We start from the raw sequence: 14,281 nt of genomic DNA, 5'->3' as shown, positions 1-14,281 counted from the left end.
TCGAGTTCTCCACTAGCCCGTCGTGGCGCCGCGCCGCTCTAATTCGGTACACCGAGTCGCGCACGGAAACAAGCCTGATTCATTATTCAGTAAACGACTGCAGATATTTTCGGGTTGAAACGACGGAAAGGAAGTTAACGCGACAACGGGAAGCCCGATACGCGGAATTGGGCCACGCGAGTTTGCTTTCTCGTTGCTTTCGGATCGCGACGCGGCCGGACGGACAAACCCCTTCGCGCGTTGCGTTAACTTTCGATCGGCCGATCGCGACGAATCGCCCCAGTCGCCAGGGAAAACATGAGAAGGATAAATGTCGGATGCTACGGCCATCTTGCCAATCCAACAGCAGCACACGATCCCATTCAGAATCCAGTGTTACCAACGGTATCGCCGGTCCAACGACGAGTAGAGGAAACTCGTCGACTACTCGACTTCCCTTCGTTCGTCCTCGCTCGTGACCGAGAAAGGGAAAACTCGTCCAAATAAACGGCAACAGCTAAGCCGCACCTTCCGGAAGCTGCCTTATCGACCGGAAGCTCTCGTGGCATCCACGTTGGCAAGAATAAAAAAAAAAAGGAAAAAAATCTTGGCAAAGGGCTTTCACCTCGTGGCCATCTTTCCAGTCGGCCAAAACCTATGTAGATCTCTCGCGAAAGTTAAATTTCCCGTTTATTAACGCGGCTCGATCGGCGAGGGAACGGGTCGTATTTAAATCCAGCGGAAGCTTCGAAAAGTTTGACCAGCTTTCCCAGACATCCGCAATACGCGTGTCTCCCTCCCTTGTTCAACTTCCCTTTAACTCCGGCATGGTTTGTTTCGTTGAGCTATTGACCGATCGTGGTGGTCGCGTCACGAGGCACGAAACAACACTGTCCCGATGGTTCCTTCCACTTAGCGAGAATGGGAAGGAAAACGGAAAACACTGAAACCAGTTGACATAGGTGGTCCGGGTTCGACGATTGCCACGAGACGAGGACAATGTCCCATCACACCAGTAACTCTTTATAAGGCGTACTGCTGTGACAGGACAATATCCCCGGCAAGTGTGTCCAGTTTTCGGCCACTTTTCGCGCGACACCGTTTGCCGATCCTCGGGGTGCGAATAGGATATCTCGGCACGGCGCGAAATCGCAAGGATGACGAGGATGATGGCAGTTGGTGGTGGTTGTGTGCGATGGGCAGCCTCGCACGGCAGCCTAGCAGCGTCGAGCTGACTCCTGCGGAGGCGGTATCGCTCGGTCGAACGTCCCGACGGCACTGCGTCTCTCGCTGGCGACGGCGCCTCCGCACCCTGTCTCTCCCCCACCCTGAGGGTGCTTTCTCCTCCAGCATCGCCAGCCCCACCAGTATCGCGAACGCACCCTCTCTCCTTGCCGGTTCGAGCCCCTCGAATGGGCCGGCAAGGGTGGAGAACGATAGAGAAGAAGGGTGGCTGGTGCGCGTGTCTGATCGCGCATATTCCGCGTGCGAACGAGCACGGGGGAGACTCGGCGGAATACGGAGACGGAGAGGCGAGGCGAGGGTGCGCGCGGCCAGCCTGTAGAAGGGCGGCAGAGAAAGGGAGAAAAGTAACCCTCGACGTTGCTGAGGGTCACAAGGGAACTACGCTAGCACAGCATGTCTACCGATACTGGAAACACTGGAGTTCTTCTTCTCCTGCTGCCCTGTTACGTTATTCTTCTTCTTTTCTTTCGTTTCGTTTTGTCTCCTTTCTCGACGGCTTTCAAATTTCCCGATTAATTAGGCTTCTTTATGATGTACGATCGAAAGCATCTTGAAAAGTAATAGTTAACGTTATCCTCCCTCGAAGAAAAGGTCACGGCTAACGGTTGACTTTCGCGGAAAGCTGATTTTCAGTAAAATTGGCGCATGTCGTAATAACCGTTTGTCCGTACCCTTTGTCTTCCGAACCGTCTTTCTTCTCTGACCGTTTTATTCGCGCCTGTTGTTTCTTATAGCGAAATTATTTCGACAATATGTATAGTAATTATGTAATGCCTATGTAATCGAATATTTTCGTTGGAATGTTACGGAACGCGGCCGAGGGTGTCGATCAGTCATCTGGAAATTGTGTGCCGATTGTTTAATCGGTTACAAGTTTCATCTTCTTCCACGAGGGAAGGAAATTTTAGCAGGATTGCGTAGGATGGAATTTAACTAGCTGCTTTCAAAGGGAAAAAGAAAATGCGAACGGCATTTCGAATCGATCCGTGACCAGTTCCGAACCAAAACGACACACTCGTCTCTTTCGCTCTCTCTTTCGAAGTTTCTGTAATTAGCTTTCTCTTCCTCTTGGCCGAGCGGAAGCAAAGAGGAGACGCGGTTTGGAGCGAAACGAAGACGTCGCAAAGCGTCGAGGCCACTCGCGAGAACAAACCTTGATTCTTGGAAATTTCGAAAGAGGGATTTTTCCACGACGAAGAAGGATCATCCATCGGCTCATGGCGAGAGAAGGAAATGGTCGGAGAAAGAGGCGGAAGATAAAGGCGGGCTAATGCTGAATGGCAAGGAGAGAGGCGAGTTTACGTGGAAATTAGGCGACGAAAGAGAAAAAGAGCGACGCATTTCGATAGACGTGTTCCGCAGGGGTGGAAACGTTGCAAAAGGGAGCGCGACAACTCGAAGAGGGAAGAACGGAGGGGAGTATTGATCCACCAGCTGCGCGTTCTCTCACCCTCCACCCCCGCTGTTCACCCTCTCGCCCCTTATCCCGGTATCCACCTCCCACGTCCCACTGGACGACTCCCTCGAATGGCTCACCCTGTTTCGCTTTTACCCTCTTTCTCTTCCGCCCTCTCTCATTCACCACCGTTCTCTGTCTCTTTGACCCGTCGTCGCTCCATAGCAATGGAAACGATGCTTTCGCGAACTTGCATCTGTTTTATCCCTGTTTTGCAGTCTGCTCGAATGCGTCGCGACGTTGCAATTTAGATACCGCCGATTTATTCTACGTTAGAGTTTCGAGGGGATGAAAATTGAAAGCTAGCCGTGAGCAATCACGGAATCAAAGCCATCGCTAGTCCATCGTCCTTCTTCTTTTGATCCTTTCTCTTCGTCCTGGCGTACACGCGTTAAACCATTACTCTCGCGTCTCGGTATCTCTCTCTTTTTCATCCCCCGGCCGGTTACTCTCGCGTCTCTTCTTCCCTCGGGGTTGTACGTACGCGCGCACACAAACACCCTTCCTCCCGTTTTCTTCCCCTCTGTGAAATCCCCTCCGCCTGACAGACCTTCCACTCCAGGCTGCGTCACGCTCCCTCGACCTCTGCACCTCCAACATCGTCCACGTTGTACGCTCTGTTCTGCTCTACTCTGCTCTCTTCTGTCCACCTTTCTCGCGGCTATACAACCATACCATAGAAGCAAACCGGAGTAACGTGCACCGCTTTTACTTGCCCCTCTTTCTCTCTCGCAACCCTATTCCGTCCTTCGACCTCCAACTCTCTCTTTCGCTTTGGCGAATGTACGCGAGTTCTTGCAGATCCCGGGGAAAAAACACAACGACGCGCGCCTCTACACCCTTTCGTTCGTTCGTTCGTTCGTTCGTTCGTTCGTTCGTGATCCTCGATCGATCGGAACGTTTTTCATCTTCCGTCAGAATTAAAAGCGCCTTTCGAGAGCGTTTTTCTCTCTCTTCCGCGCGGTAAATCGAAAAATTTTCCCGACTAATTCGCCGCTTTTTTCCTAATCCCGACCAACGGAAGCGGATGCAGGGGGGAAATAGGGTTCGTCGGAGGAAAGATAACGGACGACGATTGGTAACCGGCGCAGCTACGGTGATAGATGAAGAAGGTGGACAGATACATCGGGTTCGATTCTCGCGGGACCATCGGCGTCGTTGTAGCTCTCGCGAGCCGACAGGGATGGCGAATATAGATGGCGGTTAAGGGTAATGAAGGGTGACACCGGAGAGAAAATAAAATATCGCTTCCCGTCGATTCGCCTATCGAACGCGTTACTCGCAGCTCTCGTTTTTCTTCGCGTTTCAGGGCCCGATCGCGTCTCTGGCGACTTTATCCTGGCACGCGGAAACAGCGCGTTATCTTTTCCAATTATTCGCCGGTGATTGGTGGAACAGCGACGGGGCACGAAACCCGTTCTTATCGGTTCGATGAAATCTTTCGGGAGACAGAGAAAAATAGCGGTCGAAGGGCGCGACTGTTTCGTGCTGGAAATAATTTGCCTGGAATTATTCGAAAACGATACCTCCGTTTTTCCGCTCGAACGCCTCGGCTATCTTTGATACGGGAAACTCGAGCTCTTTTCTTAGCCGTTCCGGCGATCCAGCTTCGCGCCACCGTGAAAAATTGTACCGGTAGCGGGAAACTTTTAACGAACCGGTTACATATGGTTAATCGGAGAGCACTCACCTTTAGAGGGCGAGGATTTCGCAGATCGTAGAACCGTGGAACGGGAGGAATCTCGAAACGATAATAATCGTAGAGTCTGCGCGTACGAAACTTTCGATTAGCCGGCGAGAGAAACTTGATGTATCCCTCTGTCGTGTAAGAATTTTTCAATCTTACCGAACGTCGATCGTGGTCCAGAACAACCTGTGGGCGGCTAGCAGAGCGGCGGAGGTTAAGACGGCAATTTTAACTAACACCAAAGGCATCAGCTGAAACGAGAATCGGAGAAAAGTTTGTTTAGCGGATATTCTGTGTGGCTAGAGGACTAATTAATGAAATTGCGCGGATAAGAACGGTTTTCCGGAGAAACTCGATTCGAAGCGTTTCAAGTATTCAAAGGGTTGTGTATGGTGGTTCGCTTATAACGCGGCACGGGTTAACATAAGCATAAGTATAGAGAGGAAACGGGGTGGAGAGAGGGTGAAAACTCGCGTTGGCTGTGGCGTGGTTCGGACAATAAATTGCCAGGGAAAACAGCCTCTGGCTGGGAAAACATTTTTCCGCGTTACTCGGCCAGACAGTAATTAAAATGTAGCCTATCGTTAATTATGCAACGATACGAAAATGCACCGTCGCTGCTTTCATTATTCACGCTCCTCTAACGACGTTTCGTCGTTCGGCTAGATTCGTAAAAGTTTCATGATCTTCGTGTTACGCTTGATCAAGAACCCCGCGTTTGTCGAATCGTTACGAGAATTACAACATAACGCTAATTATTAACGGGGTGTTACCCCAAAGCTGGCATTCATACTCCGTCTTCATTGTTAACGAATCTTAGGATAACCTGCGTAATCGTTATGAAACGAATTAATTTAAGCACCTAATACCCGCCTGTATAGATATTTCGGTATATATTTCGATGCTCCAATTAAAAGAAATTTTCCTAGGAAATTCGGTTCAGTTACGTGAAACGATCGGGTATAAACGAGAGAATTTCGTTCGTTCGTTCGTTCGTTCGATAAATGCGTTTACAAACTGATTCGAAAATATTTTTGGCGGGAAGCAAAAGAAAAATAAACGGAGCGAACGAACAATCCTTTCCCGACTAACCGAAAATTTGCGTATGTTTCAGCGCCGGCATGGAGGCAGCAAATGGTACGATCGAGCACGATTTTCACAATGCCCTGGTGCCCATAAACGGTAGCCATTCCGGCAGCTCCGGTAGGAGTACACCGAATGGCGGCGACCCAGCACCGGGTAAATTGTTCGTCGGTGGCTTGTCTTGGCAGACCAGCAGCGAAAAGCTGAGGGAGTACTTTGGCATGTTCGGCACCGTCACCGATGTCCTCATCATGAAGGATCCGGTTACACAGGTTGGTCAATCAGATGGAAGCTTTCATGGCTGATCCATCTCCGTACGAAATCGGTAGCCTGTCCCGAATTTCTTTCAAAGATCTCGATCGATCGAACGAGAAAGCAACGATCGATCCGAGAAAAGTTCCGCGAAAATATAGTCTCCTCGATCGAGATCTCTTTTGGGAAAAGAAAAACTCGCGAACTGGCTACCGAGAATTCGACAAAATTCTCGTTCATTTCCTCCTCGATAGGTCAGATCGTTCGTATCGGGGCGAACCGAAAGTCCTTCCGGTTTTTCGGGGCACAGGGAGGGGGTAATCACGGGGAGAAAGATAAAAAAGTGAATTAGAAAGAGAGGAGAAAGATTGAAACGCAATTCTTCTCGAGGAGATTCGATGCACCAGTTTCTTCCTTCCACTTTTGCACGAGATTTCACACAGTAGATCGTAGAAGAGAAGTTGTACTAATCGATGTAACTAATTTGCTGAGACAGTGTAAAGGAAGTAGAAACGTATCTTTTGGTATCTTTACTGTATTAAAACTTTTGTATTTAAAACGTAAAAGGTGGAAAAGAGGCAGAGGCTCGTTTCTAAAGATGCGTTCGCACACGGGTTTATCCGATACAACGTAATAGTAATCACGTACGAGGACTCTGGGCATATACATAGATTATCGTATCCGGTAGCGATGCAATTAACGATCGTAACTTCATTTTGAGTCTTATCATTTATTCGAAGTCCTTGTCTCTCACGTAATCCTAGAATGTTTGTCTTACATTGGCTTGGACAGTCTTGCATGTATACGGTAGTTTGGTAGTATTTAGTTTAATTGTACATAAGAGAAGATATATCGTGGTACCATTTTTACAATACAGAGTACGATAGATAAACGAGACGGGCAACATTTCTGACGAACGTGACGTTGAAAAATTCGATTTTCTCTCGAGATCGAGAACACGGTAGACCGTGATAGATATCGGTATGCGTTTGTAACGTCGCGCGCGCCTCATTACGAATACTATCGCGCGGAATTTAGGTGCCGTCGATTAATCGGTTTGCTCGCTCGCTATCGATCGTCAATTACCTTTTGCATTGAGAAACCAATCGAGGCTGTTTAGCGTCGTTAAGTAGCGCGAGGCGGCAAACGGATTAATCGTTCGGCGACTTGGAACGCTGGAAGCGGCCAGCGAGGATATATCGCGAACGAGCAGATGGTCGGAAAACCAAGGGACACTCGAGATAGGTGTGCGAAACGAAACGAAAGCGAGATAGCACGAGATAGACGGGCGAGAAAAAGCGAGGAAAGAGAGGGAGCGATAAAGAGAGCGAGAGAGAGAGGAAATATTTAAATAAAAAAAAAAGAAAAGACAGAGAAGGGACAGAAAGAAAGGGAGAGAGAGAGAGAGAGAGAGAGCGAGAGAGAGAAAGAAAGAAAGAAGGGAAAAGATGAAAGAGACGGTGGTTGTGCATCGTGGCCGTTCTGGCTTGTTCGGTTACAGCGTAGTCGCGGCTTCGGTTTCATCACGTTCGCGGAGCCGGGTAGCGTGGACAAGGTGCTGAAGTGTCCGATTCATACGTTGGACGGGAAGAAGATCGACCCGAAACACGCGACGCCAAAGAACCGCGCGAAACAGGCGAATCGGACGAAGAAGATCTTCGTGGGGGGCGTTAGCCAGGACACGAGCAGCGAGGAAGTGAAGGCCTACTTCAACCAGTTCGGTAAAGTCGAGGAGACCGTGATGCTGATGGACCAGCAGACGAAACGTCATCGTGGCTTCGGTTTCGTCACGTTCGAGAACGAGGACGTGGTGGATCGCGTGTGCGAGATCCACTTTCACACGATTAAGAACAAAAAAGTGGAGTGCAAGAAGGCTCAGCCGAAGGAGGCGGTTCAACCTGGCGCGTTGGCCCTCGGCAAGAGGGTGGTTTTGGGCGCTCTCGGCGTTAGATTAGCGCCACAGCCGCCGTTACCGGTCGCCGCGGCGTCTCAGTTAGTGGCGGCACAGGCTCAGGCACAAGTACAAGCGGCCGCGGCCGCGGCTGCGGCTGCCCAGGTTCAAAACGCCGTTGCCGGTTACGGGAAGCTGTTCGCCAGCAGCTATCCGGCCCTGTCCGCTTACCGATACGCGCCGTACCCGATCCCAGCGGCGGCGGTGGCAGCGGCCGCGGCCGCAGCCGCACCGACCCCGGCTCCGGCACCCCCGACAGCCGCCGCCACGCCAGCTGCTGCCGCCGCAGCCGCAGCCGCCGCGCCCGCGAACCCTTACCAGGGTTACTCGCTCACCAACGTCGACATGTCCAGTTTCCAGGGTGTCGACTGGGGCTCCATGTACGGTATGGGAATGTACGTTTAAACGGTACCGCGCACCCCCGCCCCTTCCCCCGCCACCGCGTTTTTTCTATTCCTGAATCTTCGTATTATCCTCTACTGCGCGTTCGTTTTTCCAACCTCGTCTTCGATAAAGTAGTCTTCCTCGAATGAACGCGTGCTTCTGCGCGATCGTAACGCGTTCCCTCGCGAACCGCTGCAAACGTCTCAAAGTTGAGCTATCCCAACAACGATGGCCCAAGAACCGCGCGAAAGAAGCAAGAGGAGAGGTTGAAGAAGAAGGGAAAACGGGAAGAAAGAATCTGGAAATCGTGGGGCGGGGGAAATCTCGGTGGACGAAAACGCGTCGAGCAGGACGCGAGGACTTTCCTGGCCGGAAACCGAAGTCATTCTTCTTGCGTTTACTATTACGTCATTATCGCCTATCGATTAATTTATTAGCGTGAGTGAGCGATTGAAAAGGAAGCGAGAGAAGAGGATACAAAGAAAAAAAAAGATGAGAGAGGGAGAGAGTGCATGCGTGTGTGGGTGATAACGAAAGAGATGAGAGAAAGAAGAAGATATCGTGTTATCCTTCGTCCGCGATACCCACTCGCGATTCTTTTTGTCCACGCGATTATTCCACGCGTTTTGTGTTTGCGCCACACTCGTTAGGTTCCTAGTTAGATTATAGCATTCACCCCCTTTGTGACGCGATACGCGCAGCGTCGCCGTCGTATTCATTCGTTTGCGTTCTTTTCCGGCTTCCCGCCGCGCCCAACCGTACGATAACTAACTAATTACTTAATTACTTAATCGATTAAGCGATATATCGGCGGCCGTGCGCGGCCGTGCACGGCCGCCCTACTCTCAAGGATCTCGACCACGAAGCAATAAAACAGGGGAGGTAGAAATGAGAGATACAGACGGAAAGAAGAGAGCGAACTTGGAACGTTGTGCCGTGAAAGAGCTTTCGAACCAAAACCGTTGCGTATCCGCGGAACAAGCTCTCTTTCGTTTTAGACTTTTCAAAGAGAATAGCGACCGTAGCTCGTGAACGAAACGGAAGTACGCGGAAGAAGGGAAGGGTGATGGGGTGGTGGTAGTTGTACCGGTAGTCGCGCGACGCTCCTTCGCCTCGATCAAAGTGCCAAACGAACGAAGCCTTGCGAACATATTCGCTCGAGAAATCATCCTCGATACTCTTCTGTAGCAAGTTCCCTGGGTAACCGCGCGATCCTACTTTCCGTAATCGCTCGTCCTTTCGCCGCGTGCTTCCGGTTGGCAAATCAACGAGACGGAAGTTGACGTACGTTCGTTCGCACGGTCAGAAGAAAAGGGTTACGCGTACGTAGAGGAAATAAATCAGGCGTACACGTACGAGAAACGCGTCTACGTAGTATAACGCATAGGTATACATATATTTTTTCTTCGAGTAATGGAAGACAATATTTCTCCATCGCGCGAGAGCAGAAGGAGCAGTAATGCGAATTTGACGCGTTTCGAGGGAAAACTCGCGTTCCCATCTGTATACTAAACTAACAGTCGCGAACGAGCGAGCGACTTTTTTTTTGCTAACAGCAAAACCGAGATTGAGATTAGCTCATTATAAGTTAAGCGACCCTAACTCGTAAGTTTCAACTAGGTTAAGTTAGACGTTTAAGGCGTTCGTAAGAAAACGAGTCGATACTTAATTTATACACGTATCTATCTCTCTGCGAGCCGCGTTCTTCTCGCTCTCGATTACGCGACGAATCGATCGGCCGCCACTTCCGTTACACTTACGATTTTCCGCAACGACGGGTTCTCCGAGTTCTAAAAGGAAAAAAACTCGAATTGTCTCTAATCTTTGACCGCCTTCGAACTAGCGATTTCAACGGAAGTGCGGAAAGATCGACGATGTAAGCACCTCCCGTGTATCTACAGGCGTCACGATTCGACGAGAAGAGAGAAAAAATGAAAATAAAAGAAAAAGAGCGAGTCGAAAGCGAGAAAAGCGCGGCACGTGGAAACACATGTGAGAACTTTCGAGCAATAAGCGATTCGTTAAGCTGTACCGTTTCCGTTTAACGATACGATGATAGCGAGGAAAGAGCAGATTGCATGGTACTGATACGAAGGAATAATTAACAGGAGCGTGGCTTGCTAGCGATAGCAAGCGGGGACGGTAAGATAGGGGGTAAGAGCGTAGAAAAAAAAAAAGTAAAGAAGGGATGAAGGATGAAAAGTTCGAAGAAAAGGATCTTTCTTCGAACGACGAATAATATTCTATAGTGATATACACACCTTAACATATACTTAACATGTACCGTAATATTAACGACGACAAAGCTCGCGAGTGATATTTATTACTTATAAGAAAATGCTTAGAACGATAAGCAGACGATAAGTGAGTTAATACGGACGTGTGCGTTATAAGCGAGAGTCGAGAGAACGAAGCACGCCTTATGAAATCGCGAAAAGCAAGTATACACGCGCGCGTTATATCTGCCGAGCAGAATTAAACAAGAGGCGATGATTCGAGAAACCACGGTGCGACCGAATTTTATTTTTTTTATTTTTTATTTTTTTTTTCTTCTTCTGTTTGTTTCTGTGAAATCCAGGGTCTACGCGTACTCGTCGATGCGCCGTTTCGAGAACACGAACCATGGGTGCGTACTTGAAGTTAACCTCGAGGACACCCGATGTCAAAGCATTCGAACTATCTCCTCGATCCACCTACATTCGTCCATTTCTTTTCTCGTTTTTTTTCCCGTGTTTCCTTCTCTTCCTACCCTCTTTCATTGCGAACGTCGTAGAAACGATCGATGAAAGAGAGGAAGGGTGACGCATCCGGTATCGTCGATCCTCTTCGTCGATTAAATATCGATTTTCCTTCTCGTTCGAACAGGCTCGACGACATCGAAACGCATTTCTGGGTGTCCTCATTTTTCCTCCCTCCGTGTCGTTTATGCCGATGATAATGATTATGTTACTTTTGTTTTTTAATTAACAAAATCGGTGCAGACTTGCCGCTGATAGAGAAACGGGATCTTTCGAATCGATCGACCGATCGATTTGCTCGTCGATTCGGAATGACCTTTGAACTTGCATCGATGCAAACGCCATCCATCGTTGACAGCTAGCCTCTCCTCCACGAACGCTTCCTTCTTTTTCCTCCCCCGAACCATTTTCAACCCCCTTTGATATACACCTTCCGGTGATATCATGTATTGTACATGCTAATACACGATCGCGCGCACACACGTACACACACGTACACACACATACGCTCATACTCACATTTTTACTTATTTTCACAGAAATCAAGTACACGTATAGACAGACATAGTTACACGTATTGCGAATGTCGAAAGTAATTTTTAGCGTAGTTAGTATTTTGATAAACGCTAACCACCCATTAGTTGAGAATGATCAGTAGGTAAAGCATGCTGGTTGAGAAATATCTTTAGATTTCTGATTCCTGTTGTTCCTTCACCGCCCTCGTCGTGTCGTTGTACGTTTTAACAAGAATTATCTGTTATTCTTGCCGATCGCGAGCGAGCGCTAACGAGAGATACCTAATCAAATTTCCCTCGTTCTTTTTTCGTTTCATAGTTTTCTTAATTTTACGTTAATTTTTTTTTTCTTCTTCTTTGTTTATTTATCTTTGTGTTTCTTCATTTAAATTTTTAATCATCAAACGATTGCATGCATCTTTTTTGTTATTCATTTTCTCGAGAGATTTATCAACTCGAAGGAAATACCGGTCTGGCGACGAGAACAGATCCGTTTCGACGGACGCAAAAAGACGGCTGTCGAATAATTTTCGCGATTCATAAATCTAAGATAAGTTGTAACGTTACCGATCGAAAATATACAAAGTGCGCGAAACGTTGTTCACTGGATGTCAATCATTAGTGGTATTTCACCCCTGTTCACGATATATTCACGTTCCTGTGATCCACTTTTAATCAGATTTTTCTCTAGATAAAAGAAACGAAAGCTCCCTTAAATTCTACCGTATTCCGCCGAACGGAAGAGAATTATTGAAGCAATTAAACGTTCGAACGTAACGATACGCGGATCTTTTTTTTTTTTATCGACGACCGGTCGTTTTGGCAATAAATTTATAGTTCTTTCTCTTCCGCGAACCTTCCTGTCGCGTCGAAGGGATCGTTCGGAAAACTAAAAGCGATAAGCCGTTTCGTCGTTTTTCCATTGAAGCAACGAAGCGAGATAGAGGGATGGGGTGAACAGAGACGAAGACAGAAAGTAACGCACCCTCGTCGAGACGCGTCCTAGATCCTCACCCGAGTCCACCCGCTCTCCAAACACACCCTCGTTTAACTGAATCCGGTACTTTGTGCCTCTCCTCGCTCTTATTATTACTTAATCTCATTATTGTCTATCTAGCCATCACCATTATTACCATCGTTATTGTCATCACCGTTATTATTGTCGACTGATTACCGATCGTTTCCATTTCCTTCGTTCTCTGTTCGATTCGTACATTTCCGTTCGTTTACTCGTGTCGTGTGCCATAAACACGGAGCGACCGTGCAACGAGACACGAGAAGATCAGTTCGACGCGACGCGACGATCGCATCACGAAAACGACGCGAAAATCTCTGCTCCGCTTTTCCCTCGGGCTAGGCTGATCCGTCGCGGGGTCCAGGGGGTCGAAACCACCCACGAAAAGGGAAACTCTCCCATCGATACCCTGTTCCAATTCGCCGAGTACCTTCCGCTCGTTGAAAATCAACCCCCGACCTTAGGATTGTTCGTCGAATGCTTTCTATTATTTTCTCCCAACGAAACCCGTTCATTCTTTCTAAACGAACCGTTACTCTGATTTTCATCTTTCATTTTTCGTCCTTTCCGCTCCGTTTACCGCCGATAGATCGGCTCTTATTTTCATCCGCGACGAATCAGCCGGCTGCGACGCGTTATCGAGAACGAGACGGTACGATACGACAGAAGAAAGAGAGAGAGAGAGTAAGAGAGAGTGAGAGTGAAATTGAAAGAGAGAGCACGCAGGGCGGCGAACGCGAAGAACGACATAAACGACAGATTATTTAGTTTAGTTCGATGCCTAGATGAGTTGCCAATAAAGTAGTTCATTTCAAACTTGTAGCTAACCTGTATTGTGTGTACAACATCCTATCTTCCGTCGTTGATCCTTTTATTATTCTTTTTCTTCTTCTTATGTTTCTTCCCTAATAGACAGTCCTTAGCCGTATCTGTGTACCTCGGCTAATTGTATTTTATCATTATCATCATCATCGTCATTATCATTATTATTATTTTTACTTCTGCCAGATATAATTGTTTCTTTCATTTTCCGTTTTTTTTCTCTTCTTCTTTTTTTTTATTTTGGTGCTGTGTAATATTTTCTACCTTTTTACTTACTCGCACACGTATTCTGTTTGTGTCTCTCTGTATAACACGTTTAACCCCGAACTAGCGTGTATGTTGAGATAATATTTATTGCGAAACGTGTTTGATTATTTAATACGATTCGTTCAGGCTAACCCTCTCCCTCTGTCCACCGCCTTTATCCCCGATTTTCCTTCGATCGCTGGACTCTCGTCGACAGCGTCGAAGCCGTCGTTCGTGCCGGAGGCGTAGCACCGCGAGCGCAACGCTAATTGGCTAATTAATATTAAGCCGTAACTAGCCTCGTTAACCCCGCTGGGCATTCGTTTCACGCCGCTCTCTGGTTGGTCGGGAGCACCCTGTGCTCAGTCGCGTTCTTCCTTTGGTAGCCGCGCGTTCGTTCCGGACGTGCACCGCGTCGAGGGTCTTCCTTTCCGTCTTTCAATCGCTCACCGACGCGTCATCGTCATCGACGACGTTCGGGGAAATTCGAAGGGAGGGTAAAGATCATCGACGCGGAGACGTTCCAGGAAATCGTCGAATAGAAAAGCACCGCGTTGTCCCTCCGGTACGTTTCCCACCTAAGACAATAACGTTTCTTAACATGGTTGCTTCCTCTCTCCCGTCACACAAGCCCTCATGTTGCTTCTTAAGCTGTTTAAAACAGCCGGCGAAATTGTTGTAGCGCATGCATTTTAGCTAGATCATCCTTGGCGCGCTCTAACCAGCAAGTAAGAGTAAAATTTAATAAATTCGATACGCATACAATTATTTTCCTTCGGAAAACCTCTGGAACCGGTATCTTCGCGTTTCTGTCTCGATCGTGGGTGGAAAAGTGGACGGAACGATCGAGAGAGAACCGAGTTTCGTCCCGTTTTCATTCCTCCTCTCCTCCCTCAACTCTTTGCGTT

At 48.2% G+C, this 14,281-nt stretch overlaps 1 protein-coding gene across 7 annotated transcripts in view; it reads left to right on the top strand.

The window, feature by feature from the left end:
• LOC114875311 (RNA-binding protein Musashi homolog 2) overlaps nt 1–14,138 on the top strand; it is an 86,535-nt gene extending 72,397 nt beyond the window's left edge. For all 7 annotated transcript variants that reach the window (XM_029185456.2, XM_029185455.2, XM_029185449.2 and 4 more), the window contains 2 exons: nt 5,482–5,722; nt 7,204–14,138. In XM_029185456.2, coding sequence (XP_029041289.1) covers nt 5,489–5,722; nt 7,204–8,058 — 1,089 coding nt within the window. In that variant the 5' untranslated portion in view covers nt 5,482–5,488 and the 3' untranslated portion in view covers nt 8,059–14,138. The remainder of the gene's footprint in view (nt 1–5,481; nt 5,723–7,203) is intronic.
• Nucleotides 14,139–14,281: the final 143 nt, after the last annotated feature.

Source organism: Osmia bicornis, chromosome 8, assembly GCF_907164935.1.
Source record: "Osmia bicornis bicornis chromosome 8, iOsmBic2.1, whole genome shotgun sequence".
NCBI classification, from domain to species: domain Eukaryota; kingdom Metazoa; phylum Arthropoda; class Insecta; order Hymenoptera; family Megachilidae; genus Osmia; species Osmia bicornis.
The sequence above is the reverse complement of the archived record's forward strand: the minus strand, read 5'-3'. Positions and strand labels throughout refer to the sequence as shown.